This window comes from Leptodactylus fuscus, chromosome 2 (assembly GCF_031893055.1).
Source record: "Leptodactylus fuscus isolate aLepFus1 chromosome 2, aLepFus1.hap2, whole genome shotgun sequence".
Taxonomy (NCBI): domain Eukaryota; kingdom Metazoa; phylum Chordata; class Amphibia; order Anura; family Leptodactylidae; genus Leptodactylus; species Leptodactylus fuscus.
Genome location: NC_134266.1, coordinates 37,045,401 through 37,062,677, shown reverse-complemented (window position 1 = coordinate 37,062,677; position 17,277 = coordinate 37,045,401). Strand labels below are relative to the sequence as shown.

At 45.2% G+C, this 17,277-nt stretch overlaps 1 protein-coding gene across 2 annotated transcripts in view; it reads left to right on the top strand.

Annotated features, from left to right (window-relative positions):
* Positions 1 to 17,277, top strand: part of ST3GAL6 (ST3 beta-galactoside alpha-2,3-sialyltransferase 6) — a 111,653-nt gene that overhangs the window by 22,082 nt on the left and 72,294 nt on the right. For both annotated transcript variants that reach the window (XM_075263632.1, XM_075263631.1), the window contains exon 2: positions 2,094 to 2,223. In XM_075263632.1, the coding sequence (XP_075119733.1) occupies positions 2,214 to 2,223 (10 nt within the window). In that variant the 5' untranslated portion in view covers positions 2,094 to 2,213. The remainder of the gene's footprint in view (positions 1 to 2,093; positions 2,224 to 17,277) is intronic.

The window sequence follows — 17,277 nt, the reverse complement described above, 5'->3', positions numbered from 1 at the left end:
CTTACGTCCCGTGGGGCCCCTTTTCTAAAAAAGACATTTAGGCCACCTCTGGGACCTGCACCGATCTCTGAAATGAGCCCCTCCAACCTTTATGCCCTGAGGTCTCAAGGAGAAGATGTTCAGCTTTGATCAGACTGTACGACGACATGGTAGCTCTGAGCTACGCCTTCTTTGCCTGTACACAGGTGTTGGTCCTGGAGGTGGGACCCATACTTGTCCTCTTTTACAATATATCTCCATCTTCACCTTCGCTGGGCTATTTTACTGGAGCCAGAACACTCCACGTATCGGCCCATGCAGGAGCCTTGATACGCGGCGTTATGGCTCCAATAAAATATTCTATGAGAGATGAAGATGCTGTATTACTGTATTACTATGTAAAGTATCTGTGAATACTACTTTACTGCTGTTGTATAAAATTGTGTAGCAAAAAATAAAATCAAAAGAGTATTTCTCCAAGCGGGAGGCTGAGCTTGTGACGTAATGTTTTTCCTGAGACGGGTGGAGTAGTAATGGGAGTAAATGCATTTGGTTTTCCCACTGTAAAAAAAAAAAGAAAAAAAAAAGCTTTTTCTGTTTCCAAGTCGCCATATGTTTAATATCATTCTTCCCTTCATCGCTAGTTCCCTGTATTCTTCCCAGTACAGTATTGCAGCAGGCTTTGCACAAGGTTGTTGCTTTTCTGATTTTCTCCCTTATATCTCGGGCACTGGCAGCTGATCTGAGATGGCCGAGGGCCAGTAAGGGGCCACTGCAGTTTTTTTGATTTATGAGTAGATCAGAATAGCTCCTCTGCCGGAGATGTTGATGGCCATGGGTGGTATAATAGCACCGCTGCTTTGCCACGCTAGGTTTGGCCAGGGCACAGTTTGTATGAGGTTTGGCGTGTTCTCCGGTTACTTTCCACTCCCTAGTGTTTGTACATATTTTTGATAAGGAGATTTAGATTGAGCCCTGTGTCCGGGCTCCGCAGTACAGCACAATAGTCTTCGTTCGGGCCAATCCGTTTCTCTCTGCATGAAAAATGCGGAGAGAAAAGTCCTGCAAATAGCGCTTTCCTCTCCACATTTTTCATGCGGAAACCACACGGACCCCATTATAGTCGCGGGTTTCCTTAGGTAACTGCTTTTTTATGCGGATTACGTCCCTCAAGTGGACTCCCCGAACAGAAACCCATGCACAGATGTGAACTGGACCTAAATCAAGCCAAAGTGTGGGTGATATATGATATGTGAAAAGCTAGTTAATGTAAGGTTAGGGTCCCCCTTAAACTAGTAGATGATATGCAGAAGCCATGTAGCAGAGCTGCCTTTGTTGGAAGTGGAGGTGAGTAAGTCATGAGGCACAATGTGGTTTTCTGGGGTTTTTTTTTCCGGTTTTTCACAGTAATATAGGGTAAAGGGATTGTATAGGACAGAGTTTTTATGACGCCCTTTTATACTTGAAGTATATGCCCGGGGACACATGCTGCACTCTCACAGTGGGTTAGCCCATTGCGACATACATTACCAGTGTAGTAGATAGAATTTAAAGGAATTCCGTCCACACACTGCGGGAGCAAAGCGTCTCGCCCTGCGGGTTGCGAACAGGTAATGTATCAAAGATGGCTGCTTGCTCAGCAATAATTGCAATGCAAAGGTTGAGAAAGGCTGGGCCATCCACCCTGCAAAAAAAAAACAGCCGATTTGGCAAGCATGTCTGCAAAGTACAGGATAGGACAGTCTGGGGACTCCTAACGTTATAGATCACTATGATGCAAGGAGTCCTGGTCTCCGGACCACATTCAGTCCAGGGAATATGGGTACATAAGGACCTTACTTACCTGTGTGTATCAGGTTTATAATCCAGCATGAGCCAATAGGATAAATCTATCACATTTTAGGACTGTTGAGTCTGGATCCTGGACAGGGTTACTAAATCTTCCAATAATTTTACAAAAAGAAATTCTACTCACAATGAACGGAGATCATTGCAACGGGTCCATGTATGGATTTAAGCATGTATGATACCTTGTACAGAGTCATTTTTGAGTTGATATATATATATATTTTTTTTTTTTCTAACATTCTTCTTTCTTTCCTTCTCTCTTTTAGGGAACAAAACCTACGGTTCAATGTGGACGTTTTCTGTGTTGAAGCAAAGGCCCAAAACTTGCTATGAGGATTTGACTGACTCAGATTAGCCGTTCCATACGGGTAACGGGAGACTATACCATGTATCAAGGTACATATTTCTGTGTTTTTTGTGTTGTAGATGAAACTCTAATGTGGCAGAATATGTTTAATGTTCATGAAGGTTCTGCTTGAGTTAAACTTTTTGACAGATGTGAATTTTTACACATTTCTTACAGAATGTCGCGCTTTGATACAAAGTTGTATGAAGTGTGGAATGACGTTTTCACAATGATCCAGTTGTCTATTTTCACCATGTATTTAATATACACAGTCCAGTCACATTAATGCGACCACCTGTCAAAATCCAGAATAACCCCCTTTGGCAGAGCGGACCGCTGCGAGACGTGCAGGAAGAGAGGGGATGTTGTGATGATGTTTACTGGGATACTGAGCCATGCCGACTGCAGTGCCGTGGCCAGCTGCACTAGGTTACGCGGTTGAGCATCCATGGCGCGAGCAACCCAATCAAGGTGGTCCCACAGATTCTCGATTGGGTTCAAGTCCGGGGAATTTGTTGGCCAAGGGAGTACGGTAAACTCATCCTGGTGCTCCCTGAACCGCACACGTACACTGCGAGCTTTATGACACGTCGCATTGTCCTGCTGGTAGATGCCATCATCCTGAGTAAAAACAATTCGCATGTAGGGGTGAACATGGTCCGCAAGGATAGATGCATACTTGTGTTGATCCATCGTGCCTTCCACAATGGTGAGTGCACCCAGATGGCTGATGACACGTGCCTTCTGCGATTGGTTATTTAACGTTGACGTCAAAGTAGGCGGTGGTCACATTAATATGACTGGAGTGTGTATATGATGGGGGATATCATAAAATTTGTACTCTATGATTTTGGCTTGTTTTTTTCTTTCTTGGGGGTGGACTACTGGTAGCCGTCACCTCTTTAATGCCCTGCTGATCTAGTACAGATACTTTGCTGCTTCTTTGCAGATGTTTGTCCACAAGTCGCCAGCGAGGTGCTGTATCGGCTGATCAATCATTTGCCTCTGGCGTATTTGGTTTTCGTATTGGCGCACCACCAGCAATGACAGCCAAACCATATCCAGTGTTTTGGTTATTTTACAACTTTTGCAATTTTAGTTGCACTTTTCTGAAATGTAATTGTACCTATTCTTGCTCTTTTGCAAAGCCAAAGGTTAGATAACAGTCAAGTACATAGCTCGTCTTTGGATGTTTACCCTTTTTGCACTCTGCGAGCAGTTCAGAACAAATTCATATTTGATTTGCAAATTGTTCATTTACCGAGATTTCTGAATAATTGATGCTTGCTTCGCTTCCGCCATGCATCGTCTCATTAGGAAACCGGGCTGTATTTTATAGGACAACGTTTACTTTGTTGCTATGCATATTTTATAAGGCATAAAGAACTTTAGCTTGCTGGGGAGACGGCAACCTGATCTTAGGGTCAACCTCTGAGTTTTACAGGGAGGTAATAGAGGACCCGTAAAAGTTTATGGGCCTTTATTGTACGTCTGTGTGCCTCAGGTTAAGAAAACAGAAATAAGAAAAAAGCATTTCTGTCCAATGGTTTTGGATCCTTCAGATTCTCTGTTATGGCAGTGTTTTGCTTGTAGGAAAGTATGTATTTCCAATGTGATGGCCTACGGTTTACTTCTGTACATGCTCCATAACTGAGATGTGTTCATGATACCTTAGTCATATGCTGGGGCTACATAAGGAAAGACGCTTTGTGTACAGTGTGAACTATCTTGAAGCTTCTTACCCTTGACTGAGTGTGCGATCCGAGTCTAAGCTGACTGTCTTTCAGGTACATGAGACAATTTTGAAGGCTCTAAATAGATTCTGCCCTAGAAATATCGGAACAGTGAGGGCAACATGGTGGCTCAGTGGTTAGCACTGTAGCTTTACAGTACTGGAGTCCTGGGTTCTAATCCCGCCAGGAACAACATCTGCAAGGAGTTTGTACGTTCTCCCTGTGTTTGCGTGGAATTCCTCCCATTCTACAAAGACATACTGATAGGGAAAAAAAAAAAGAAGAAATATCGGAACAGAATGGGACACTGGAAGACTCCCAGATAGCACACTTGGTCATGTGCTTGAAGCCTTTGTGACTTGCATTGTGCTGCTGACATCTCGGATTATTCCTTCAGACTACAACTATAGCTAAATAATTAATGTTGGAAAATCTTGCCACAAAAAGTCGCCATTTTGCTTTAGCTCAACAATGCACTGTCGTATTCTTTCCATTAAACATAGACCATATGTTTTATTTCTTGGACCAAACACTGAGCAGGGACCAGTACGAGACAGTAGGGACTGTGCTGCTTGGCGTCAAGGAGCCGACTCTGTGTCTAGTCAACAAATATGAACAACATGCACCTTGGAAGATTCCAGTTCAAAGCCAAGCAGGAGACTGGGACTCCCTGCACCATGATAGAGGCTGCTTAGGTACTAAATACTGCTGAACATCCTCTCTCTTGATGTTGCCTAAAACTAAAACTTACATTTTTTTCACGTTCATGGGCGATTCCCAGATTTCATGTTTTTGATCACAGAATCTAAAGACGTTCAGTCAGCTGGCATAGGAAGAAGGAGTCCGATATATGTGATTTAGGCTTCATAATTAGAGATGAGCGAACAGTGTTCTATCGAACTCATGTTCGATCGGATATTAGGCTGTTCGGCATGTTCGAATCGAATCGAACACCGCGTGGTAAAGTGCGCCATTACTCGATTCCCCTCCCACCTTCCCTGGCGCCTTTTTTGCTCCAATAACAGCGCTGGGTAGGTGGGACAGGAACTACGACACCGGTGACGTTGAAAAAAGTAGGCAAAACCCATTGGCTGCCGAAAACATGTGACCTCTAATTTAAAAGAACAGCGACGCCCAGCTTCGCGTCATTCTGAGCTTGCAATTCACCGAGGACGGAGGTTTCCGTCCAGCTAGCTAGGGCTTAGATTCTGGGTAGGCAGGGACAGGCTAGGATAGGAAGGAGAAGACAACCAACAGCTCTTGTAAGAGCTAAATTCCAGGGAGAAGCTTGTCAGTGTAACGTGGCACTGACGGGCTCAATCGCCGCAACCCAGCTTTCCCAGGATCCTGAATGGAATACACTGTCAGTGTATTCCCGTATACCCGATATATACCCCGATACCCGTTCCAACGGTGTGCCCCCCCACCTTCACCCCAGAAATACCCTGCAAGTCCCCTAGCAATAGAATTGGGGCTATATACACCCACAATTTTTACTACTGGTATACAGTGCCATTGTCTGACTGGGAATTCAAAGAATATATTGGGAATACAAATACCCTCATTTCTTGCTACTGCCATATAGTGCCAGTTTCTGACTGGTAATTCAAAGAATATATTGGGGTTACGTGCACCCACAATTTTTACTACTGGTATACAGTGCCATTGTCTGACTGGGAATTCAAAGAATATATTGGGAATACAAATACCCTCATTTCTTGCTACTGCCATATAGTGCCAGTGTCTGACTGGGAATTCAAAGAATATATTGGGGTTACGTGCACCCACAATTTTTACTACTGGTATACAGTGCCATTGTCTGACTGGGAATTCAAAGAGTATATTGGGAATACAAATACCCTCATTTCTTGCTACTGCCATATAGTGCCAGTTTCTGACTGGGAATTCAAAGAATATATTGGGGTTACGTGCACCCACAATTTTTACTACTGGTATACAGTGCCATTGTCTGACTGGGAATTCAAAGAATATATTGGGGTTATAAATACCCTCATTTCTTGCTACTGCCATATAGTGCCAGTTTCTGACTGGTAATTCAAAGAATATATTGGGGTTACGTGCACCCACAATTTTTACTACTGGTATACAGTGCCATTGTCTGACTGGGAATTCAAAGAGTATATTGGGAATACAAATACCCTCATTTCTTGCTACTGCCATATAGTGCCAGTGTCTGACTGGGAATTCAAAGAATATATTGGGGTTACGTGCACCCACAATTTTTACTACTGGTATACAGTGCCATTGTCTGACTGGGAATTCAAAGAGTATATTGGGAATACAAATACCCTCATTTCTTGCTACTGCCATATAGTGCCAGTTTCTGACTGGGAATTCAAAGAATATATTGGGGTTACGTGCACCCACAATTTTTACTACTGGTATACAGTGCCATTGTCTGACTGGGAATTCAAAGAATATATTGGGGTTATAAATACCCTCATTTCTTGCTACTGCCATATAGTGCCAGTTTCTGACTGGTAATTCAAAGAATATATTGGGGTTACGTGCACCCACAATTTTTACTACTGGTATACAGTGCCATTGTCTGACTGGGAATTCAAAGAGTATATTGGGAATACAAATACCCTCATTTCTTGCTACTGCCATATAGTGCCAGTGTCTGACTGGGAATTCAAAGAATATATTGGGGTTACGTGCACCCACAATTTTTACTACTGGTATACAGTGCCATTGTCTGACTGGGAATTCAAAGAGTATATTGGGAATACAAATACCCTCATTTCTTGCTACTGCCATATAGTGCCAGTTTCTGACTGGGAATTCAAAGAATATATTGGGGTTACGTGCACCCACAATTTTTACTACTGGTATACAGTGCCATTGTCTGACTGGGAATTCAAAGAGTATATTGGGAATACAAATACCCTCATTTCTTGCTACTGCCATATAGTGCCAGTTTCTGACTGGGAATTCAAAGAATATATTGGGGTTACGTGCACCCACAATTTTTACTACTGGTATACAGTGCCATTGTCTGACTGGGAATTCAAAGAATATATTGGGGTTATAAATACCCTCATTTCTTGCTACTGCCATATAGTGCCAGTTTCTGACTGGTAATTCAAAGAATATATTGGGGTTACGTGCACCCACAATTTTTACTACTGGTATACAGTGCCATTGTCTGACTGGGAATTCAAAGAGTATATTGGGAATACAAATACCCTCATTTCTTGCTACTGCCATATAGTGCCAGTGTCTGACTGGGAATTCAAAGAATATATTGGGGTTACGTGCACCCACAATTTTTACTACTGGTATACAGTGCCATTGTCTGACTGGGAATTCAAAGAGTATATTGGGAATACAAATACCCTCATTTCTTGCTACTGCCATATAGTGCCAGTTTCTGACTGGGAATTCAAAGAATATATTGGGGTTACGTGCACCCACAATTTTTACTACTGGTATACAGTGCCATTGTCTGACTGGGAATTCAAAGAGTATATTGGGAATACAAATACCCTCATTTCTTGCTACTGCCATATAGTGCCAGTGTCTGACTGGGAATTCAAAGAATATATTGGGGTTACGTGCACCCACAATTTTTACTACTGGTATACAGTGCCATTGTCTGACTGGGAATTCAAAGAGTATATTGGGAATACAAATACCCTCATTTCTTGCTACTGCCATATAGTGCCAGTTTCTGACTGGGAATTCAAAGAATATATTGGGGTTACGTGCACCCACAATTTTTACTACTGGTATACAGTGCCATTGTCTGACTGGGAATTCAAAGAATATATTGGGGTTATAAATACCCTCATTTCTTGCTACTGCCATATAGTGCCAGTTTCTGACTGGGAATTCAAAGAATATATTGGGGTTACGTGCACCCACAATTTTTACTACTGGTATACAGTGCCATTGTCTGACTGGGAATTCAAAGAATATATTGGGGTTATAAATACCCTCATTTCTTGCTACTGCCATATAGTGCCAGTTTCTGACTGGTAATTCAAAGAATATATTGGGGTTACGTGCACCCACAATTTTTACTACTGGTATACAGTGCCATTGTCTGACTGGGAATTCAAAGAATATATTGGGAATACAAATACCCTCATTTCTTGCTACTGCCATATAGTGCCAGTGTCTGACTGGGAATTCAAAGAATATATTGGGGTTACGTGCACCCACAATTTTTACTACTGGTATACAGTGCCATTGTCTGACTGGGAATTCAAAGAGTATATTGGGAATACAAATACCCTCATTTCTTGCTACTGCCATATAGTGCCAGTTTCTGACTGGGAATTCAAAGAATATATTGGGGTTACGTGCACCCACAATTTTTACTACTGGTATACAGTGCCAATTTCTAACTAGGAATTCAAAATGCGCAAGGCTCCCGGAAAGGGACGTGGACGAGGCCGTGGGCGAGGTCGGGGGAATGGTTCTGGGGAGCAAGGTAGCAGTGAAGCCACAGGGCGTCCCGTGCCTACTCCTGTGGGGCAGCAAGCATTGCGCCACTCCACAGTGCCAGGGTTGCTTGCCACATTAACTAAACTGCAGGGTACAAACCTTAGTAGGCCCGAGAACCAGGAACAGGTCTTGCAATGGCTGTCAGAGAACGCTTACAGCACATTGTCCAGCAGCCAGTCAGACTCTGCCTCCTCTCCTCCTATTACCCAACAGTCTTGTCTTCCTTCCTCCCAAAATTCCGAAGCTTTACAGAACAATAACCCAAACTGTCCCTGCTCCCCAGAGCTGTTCTCCGCTCCTTTCATTGTCCCTCAACCTGCCTCTCCACGTCACGATTCCACGAACCTAACAGAGGAGCATCTGTATCCAGATGCTCAAACACTAGAGTCTCCTCCATCTCCGTTCGATTTGGTGGTGGATGACCAGCAACCCACCCTCATCGACGATGATGTGACGCAGTTGCCGTCAGGGCATCCAGTTGACCGGCGCATTGTGCGGGAGGAGGAGATGAGACAGGAGTTGGAAGAGGAAGTGGTGGATGATGAGGACACTGACCCGACCTGGACAGGGGGGATGTCAAGCGGGGAAAGTAGTGTGGATGTTGAGGCAGGTGCAGCACCAAAAAGGGTAGCTAGAGGCAGAGGCAGAGGTCAGCAGCTTAGGCGAAGCCAGGCCACACCCGGAATCTCCCAAGATGTTCCAGTTCGTACCCAGCCCCGAAAAACTCCCACCTCGAGGGCACGTTTCTCGAAGGTGTGGAGTTTTTTCAAGGAATGCGCCGAGGACAGATATAGTGTTGTCTGCACAATTTGCCTCTCGAAATTGATTAGGGGCTCTGAGAAGAGCAACCTGTCCACCACTTCAATGCGCCGTCATTTGGAATCCAAGCACTGGAATCAGTGGCAGGCAGCAACGGCAGGACAAAGGCCGACTGCCGTTCACGCCACTGCCACTGCCTCTGCCTCTGCCTCTGCCACTGCCACTGCTGACTGTGCTGGCGATGCACTCCAGAGGACGAGCCAGGACACCACTTCATCTGCCTCCGCCACTTTGTTGACTTCTACCTCATCCTCCCCTGGTCCTGTCTTATCTCCTTCTCCTGCACCATCAAAGGCACCATCAGGCGTTTCTTTACAACAACCCACCATCTCTCAGACATTGGAGCGGCGGCAGAAATACACTGCTAACCACCCACACGCGCAAGCCTTGAACGCCAACATCGCTAAACTGCTGGCCCAGGAGATGTTGGCGTTCCGGCTTGTTGAAACTCCCGCCTTCCTGGACCTGATGGCAACTGCGGCACCTCGCTATGCCGTCCCTAGCCGTCACTACTTCTCCCGGTGTGCCGTCCCCGCCTTGCACCAGCACGTGTCACTCAACATCAGGCGGGCCCTTAGTTCCGCGCTTTGCACAAAGGTCCACTTGACCACCGACGCGTGGACAAGTGCATGCGGACAGGGACGCTACATTTCACTGACGGCACACTGGGTGAATGTAGTTGAGGCTGGGACTGCTTCCCAAACTGGCCCGGTGTACCTCGTCTCCCCGCCTAACATTCCTGGCAGGGACACGAGAAGAACACCCCCCTCCTCCTCCTCCTCCTCTACCGCCTCCTCCTCCGCCACCGCCTCCTCCTCCGCCACCGCCTCCTCCTCCGCTGTTAGATTGACCCCAGCTACGAGTTGGAAACGTTGCAGCACTGGCGTTGGTAGACGTCAGCAGGCTGTGCTGAAGCTGATCAGCTTGGGGGACAGACAGCACACTGCCTCCGAGGTGAGGGATGCCCTCCTCGATGAGACGGCAATATGGTTTGAGCCGCTGCACCTGGGCCCAGGCATGGTCGTTTGTGATAACGGCCGGAACCTGGTAGCAGCTCTGGAGCTTGCCGGACTCCAACATGTTCCATGCCTGGCCCACGTCTTCAACCTAGTGGTGCAACGTTTCCTAAAGAGCTACCCCAATGTTCCAGAGCTACTGGTGAAAGTGCGGCGCATGTGCGCCCACTTTCGCAAGTCGACAGTAGCCGCTGCTAGCTTAAAATCTCTCCAGCAACGCCTGCATGTGCCACAACACCGGCTTTTGTGCGACGTCCCCACACGCTGGAACTCAACGTTTCAGATGTTGAATAGAGTGGTTGAGCAGCAGAGACCTTTGATGGAATACCAGCTACAAAACCCTAGGGTGCCACAAAGTCAGCTGCCTCAGTTTCACATCCATGAGTGGCCATGGATGAGAGACCTTTGTGACATCCTACGGGTCTTTGAGGAGTCCACAAGGAGGGTGAGCTCTGAGGATGCGATGGTGAGCCTTACAATCCCGCTCTTGTGTGTTCTGAGAGAATCCCTGATTGACATCAGGGATAACTCAGATCACACAGAGGAGTTAGGGATAGCATCCGATCCGTCACAGCTGGAGAGTAGGTCCACACATCTGTCCGCTTCACTGCGTTTAATGGAGGAGGAGGAGGAGGAGGAGGAGGAAGAAGAGTTGTCCGATGATGTGATGGTGATACAGGAGGCTTCCGGGCAACTTCGAATCGTCCCATTGTTGCAGCGCGGATGGGTAGACATGGAGGATGAGGAGGAAATGGAGATTGAACTTTCCGGTGGGGCCAGAGGAGTCATGCCAACTAACACTGTGGCAGACATGGCTGAGTTCATGTTGGGGTGCTTTACAACCGACAAGCGTATTGTCAAAATCATGGAGGACAACCAGTACTGGATCTTTGCTATCCTTGACCCCCGGTATAAAAACAACATCTCGTCTTTTATTCCGGTAGAGGGGAGGGCCAATCGCATCAATGCTTGCCACAGGCAATTGGTGCAGAATATGATGGAGATGTTTCCAGCATGTGACGTTGGCGGCAGGGAGGGCAGTTCCTCCAGTAGGCAACCAAGTTCTCACCGGTCCACACAAACGAGGGGCACACTGTCTAAGGTCTGGGACACCTTGATGGCACCCCCTCGCCAAAGTGCCGCCACGGAGGGTCCTAGTGTCACCAGGCGTGAGAAGTATAGGCGCATGTTGCGGGAATACCTTTCCGACCACAGCCCTGTCCTCTCCGACCCCTCTGCGCCCTACACGTATTGGGTGTCGAAGTTGGACCTGTGGCTTGAACTTGCCCTATATGCCTTGGAGGTGCTGTCCTGTCCTGCCGCCAGCGTCCTATCTGAGAGGGTGTTCAGTGCAGCCGGTGGCATCATCACTGACAAGCGCACCCGTCTGTCAGCTGAGAGTGCCGACCGGCTCACTTTGATAAAAATGAACCACCACTGGGTAGAGCCGTCATTTTTGTGCCCACCTGTGTAAAGCACCCCAACATGAAACTCCATGTCTGTACTCAACCTCTCCAATTCCTCCGCATCCTCATACTCATCCACCATAAGCGTTGCACAATTCTGCTAATACTAGGCTCCCTCCACCCTGATTTCCCCCAACTCTGCTGGTTAGAGGCTCCCTCCACCATGAATTTGCCCAAACTGGGCTGTTTAGAGGCTCCCTCCACCATGAATTGGTCCAAACTGGGGTGGTTAGAGGCTCCCTCCACCATGAATTGGTCCAAACTGGGGTGGTTAGAGGCTCCCTCCACCATTAATTGGTCCAAACTGGGCTGGTTAGAGGCTCCCTCCACAATTAATTGGTCCAAACTGGGCTAATTAGAGGCTCCCTCCACCATGAATTGGTCCAAACTGGGTTTTTTAGAGGCTCCCTCCACCATTAATTGGTCCAAACTGGGCTGGTTAGAGGCTCCCTCCACAATTAATTGGTCCAAACTGGGCTAATTAGAGGCTCCCTCCACCATGAATTGGTCCAAACTGGGTTTTTTAGAGGCTCCCTCCACCATTAATTGGTCCAAACTGGGCTGGTTAGAGGCTCCCTCCACAATTAATTGGTCCAAACTGGGCTAATTAGAGGCTCCCTCCACCATGAATTGGTCCAAACTGGGCTGGTTAGAGGCTCCCTCCACAATTAATTGGTCCAAACTGGGCTAATTAGAGGCTCCCTCCACCATTAATTGGTCCAAACTGGGCTGGTTAGAGGCTCCCTCCACCATTAATTGGTCCAAACTGGGCTGGTTAGAGGCTCCCTCCACCATGAATTTGCCCAAACTGGGGTGGTTAGAGGCTCCCTCCACCATTAATTGGTCCAAACTGGGCTGGTTAGAGGCTCCCTCCACAATTAATTGGTCCAAACTGGGCTAATTAGAGGCTCCCTCCACCATGAATTGGTCCAAACTGGGTTTTTTAGAGGCTCCCTCCACCATGAATTTGCCCAAACTGGGCTGTTTAGAGGCTCCCTCCACCATGAATTGGTCCAAACTGGGCTGGTTAGAGGCTCCCTCCACCATGAATTTCCCAAAACTTGGCTGTTTAGAGGCTCCCTCCACCATTAATTGGTCCAAACTGGGCTGGTTAGAGGCTCCCTCCACCATTAATTGGTCCAAACTGGGCTGGTTAGAGGCTCCCTCCACCATTAATTGGTCCAAACTGGGCTGGTTAGAGGCTCCCTCCACCATTAATTGGTCCAAACTGGGCTGTTTAGAGGCTCCCTCCACCATTAATTGGTCCAAACTGGGCTGGTTAGAGGCTCCCTCCACCATGAATTTGCCCAAACTGGGCTGTTTAGAGGCTCCCTCCACCATGAATTGGTCCAAACTGGGCTGGTTAGAGGCTCCCTCCACCATGAATTTCCCAAAACTTGGCTGTTTAGAGGCTCCCTCCACCATTAATTGGTCCAAACTGGGCTGGTTAGAGGCTCCCTCCACCATGAATTGGTCCAAACTGGGGTTTTTAGAGGCTCCCTCCACCATGAATTGGTCCAAACTGGGGTTTTTAGAGTCTCCCTCCACCATGAATTGGTCCAAACTGGGGTTTTTAGAGTCTCCCTCCACCATGAATTGGTCCAAACTGGGGTTTTTAGAGGCTCCCTCCACCATGAATTTGCCCAAACTCTGCTGGTTAGAGGCTCAATCCACCCTGATTTTCAAAACAAATGTTGGTGCCAACCTCAACTTACTACAAGGGCCAAATTCACTGCTGGTGACAAGCTCTCCTCACTGCAAGTGCCAAATACACATGTTTCAAGGTGTTTTCCTACTGTCAGAGAGGTGGTATTGAGTGTGTAAAGTGTGTAGTTGTTAGGCTGTGATGTTGGGGTAATAGAGGGTCTTTGGTGTGTTAGATGCCCCCAGACATGCTTCCCCTGCTGTCCCAGTGTCATTCCAGAGGTGTTGGCATCATTTCCTGGGGTGTCATAGTGGACTTGGTGACCCTCCAGACACGGATTTGGGTTTCCCCCTTAACGAGTATCTGTTCCCCATAGACTATAATGGGGTTCGAAACCCGTTCGAACACACGAACATTGAGCGGCTGTTCGAATCGAATTTCGAACCTCGAACATTTTAGTGTTCGCTCATCTCTATTCATAATAAGACCCAATTATTGAGTATGGTGAAGAAGCTATTCATCATAGACTACAACTGTATCGTACACCTACAATCCATGAGGCTGTAGATGCTTCGTATGCCACATACACAGCTTATTCTTCTATATGTGCCGGTTTTTTTACCACCTTTTATTTAGTGGTTCTTCATTAGAGGAACGTTTTATTATCTAATCTATGGTTCCGTTTTTTTATCGCTTTTACTACTCTGCGGAGATGAGGGCTGTGTATATGGCTGCTATTGCTTCATCACTTGTGTTTTTGTCTAATATCCAGAGTGACGCTCTGACGCAGGCAAGACGTCCACTATTTTTAATACCACAAACACGATAATATATGGATTTTTATTTAGATGTTACCTGTAACTAGTATATTAGTGGCCACATCTAACATGATCCAAATATTCCACTAGAACAATGCGAATAAAAAGTGACTGCATTAGTCACTGGATTCACATGTGTCCGCTCTGAGAACAGGATGCAGTAAGTACAGACATGCTGATTCCAGCCATGTGTCTTGTATCTGTGAATATGGCTTTACTTACAATGTATTAGTTGCCACGTGCTAAAGTTCAGAGTATTCAAGTCACTGTCCAATATAGGGCTCACAATCTACATTCCCTATAAGTATGTCTTTGGAGTGTGGGAGGAAACCGGAGTACCTGGAAGAAACCCACGCAAATACAGGGAGAACCTACAGACTCTTTGCAGATGTCGTCCTTGGTTGGATTTAAACCAAGGACCCCAGTGCTGCAAGGCTACACTGCTTACTAGCCGTTTAACCCCTTACTCTATAGTCACGATTGACCTTGGCATCTGAAGTGGTTAGACTAAGGAAGGCGGCTCCCTCTTACACTATCGCCAATCCTATATTAAAAGATTGCACGGCCAAGTCCCCTAGTAGGACTAAATAAAAATATATTAAGAAAGTCTATTAAAATGATTAAAAGTGTTTTTGTGTTTTTTAAATTAAAATTACAAAAAAAGTACACCTAATCCGTATTGCTGTAAACCTAAAGGCCAGGACTACAAAATGACAACCTTGTTTAAACCATACAATGAGTACTAGAAAAAAAAAAAATTATCAGACGAATTGTTGTTTTTCTTTCACCTGGCCTCCCCAATAAAATGATCAAAATCTGTATACCTCCCAAGTGTTGTTTATTTTGAAGGGACCGCCCAAGTTTTGACTCAAGTCTCTCTTTGTTCCTTAAATGTCCCTCATTTTGATATTCTAAATAGATGTTTATTAATAAACTTAACTATATTGTCTCATCTACCCGGTCCTTAGCTGTATGTTAGACCTCAGCTTATATATTATTAGCTGTATGTTAGACCTCAGCTTATATTAGCTGTATATTAGACCTCAGCTTATATATTATTAGCGGTATATTAGACCTCAGCTTATATTAGCTGTATATTAGACCTCAGCTTATATATTATTAGCTGTATATTAGACCTCAGCTTATATATTATTAGCTGTATGTTAGACCTCAGCTTATATTAGCTGTATATTAGACCTCAGCTTATATATTATTAGCGGTATATTAGACCTCAGCTTATATTAGCTGTATATTAGACCTCAGCTTATATATTATTAGCTGTATATTAGACCTCAGCTTATATATTATTAGCTGTATATTAGACCTCAGCTTATATATTATTAGCGGTATATTAGATCTCAGCTTATATACCGTATCACGTTCTAATTTGGGGCATTTTAGACCTTGAAATGTCTGTCTTGAGATATAGTTTGTTGTAGTATGCTAATAAAACCTATTCAAGCCTATAGACACACTGTAAACTGGACTTTGACAGTCCAAGACATTGGGAGGAATGTTCACCCCATTGAAAACATCAAAGCAAAGAACAAGCCCTCATCTCGCTCTGAGTCTGGATGTGTGAAGGCGGAAACAGGCACTTGGTGGTTACGGAGAAGGTTATCTCATTTAATATTATGCAATTGTTTCCACAGTCACTTAATAATAAGATAAGAACCCAACTTCACTAAATCAAAAAAACAAACCCTGCCGAGTAGGAAGGACTTCATCCTGCAGGGTTCACACAGGAGTCAGTCATGTCTGTCTACATCATGGAGAACAGGTTTGGTTGTTACAGACATTTATACTGCACGGTCTTTACTAGTCAACGCTTCATATGTATGTGGGTTCATATACATAGTCATGGCTTCCACTAGCGACCATGCTGCTTGTCTTGCTTCCTTCCTTCTTAGTCCATGATCTTGTACGCTTCCATGTAACAAAAGGTAATGGGAGAAATGTACTAAACTGGTCACACCATCGGTGCATGGGTATTTGTGCCAAAAATGTGCAAGCATTGTGGCACTTTGACCTTTCGACACCCATCTCTTCCTGCTCTCTGGTTCTGATCTTGTGAACTGGGATTGGAACCAGTCCGGAACAAAAAACCCCTGGAGGCATTAAGTACAATAAAACCCACTGGACAACCCCTTTAATCCTGGGGGATCGGTCACTAGCGTTTTCAATATTAAGTCTGACACATTATGCACCAATCTAAATAAACTTCCTCAGTATGTATTTTTATAATGGATGACGCTACTGAATATTGCAAACGTAAACTAGACATGACTTCTTTTAAGAAACGTGTGAGTGACAAGGTGCTTGTAATGTGCTTGCTGTGTTGTGTTTTGTAGTAGTGTCATTGGTCAGTGTAGCAATCCCATTGTCCTTATCCTTGCCATTTCCTTGTCTTCCTTCTTCCAGACACTGCTTAGTATGTGACTCCTTCTCTTGTTTGCCGCTTATGTTTGCTGTTTGTCACATTGATCTAATCCTGTTCCCGTTTCTCACCTCTATTCCCCTTTTTCGACATTAACTAGCATTTGCATTTGTTTATTTTCTATCCTCTTTGGGTAATCCTGTGTTTTCCATATTTTACATGCAGCAGTAGATACTTTTGTCCCTGCTGCTATAACTGGAACGTATGGCGTTCCTTATAAATAGCAGAGAAACTACTTGAACGTCTTGTACAGTAAAGTTTACTTAATCCAACAAATGATAATGTAGAAATGATTGTTCACTATACACTTGTTCTTTCAATGGTTTTTCAGCCATCAGATTGCTTTCGTCTAATGTCTATGGCCACTTTATACAGGTTTTCTGGGCTAAAAATATTGCCGGCCTATCCCAAGACGCAGGAAGCAGACAGCTCCATTCTCTGAGCAGTGGCCGTACTGAGTCACTGCAGTTTAGCGCCAGCTGGTCTGAGTTGAGAACAGGTTAGTGACGGATGTGCTGGCTGTTTGACCCCATACCCATCTTATATTTGAGGGCCTGTCCTAGCCCAGAAAACCTGTTTTAAGGTTGGGTATGCCCTAGATTCCTATAGGCTATGTCCAGCTGACATGTATCTCTAATCCCACACACACATGAAGGTGGCGTTCAGTCAATCATGCTTATATCAGACGTGTTGAAAT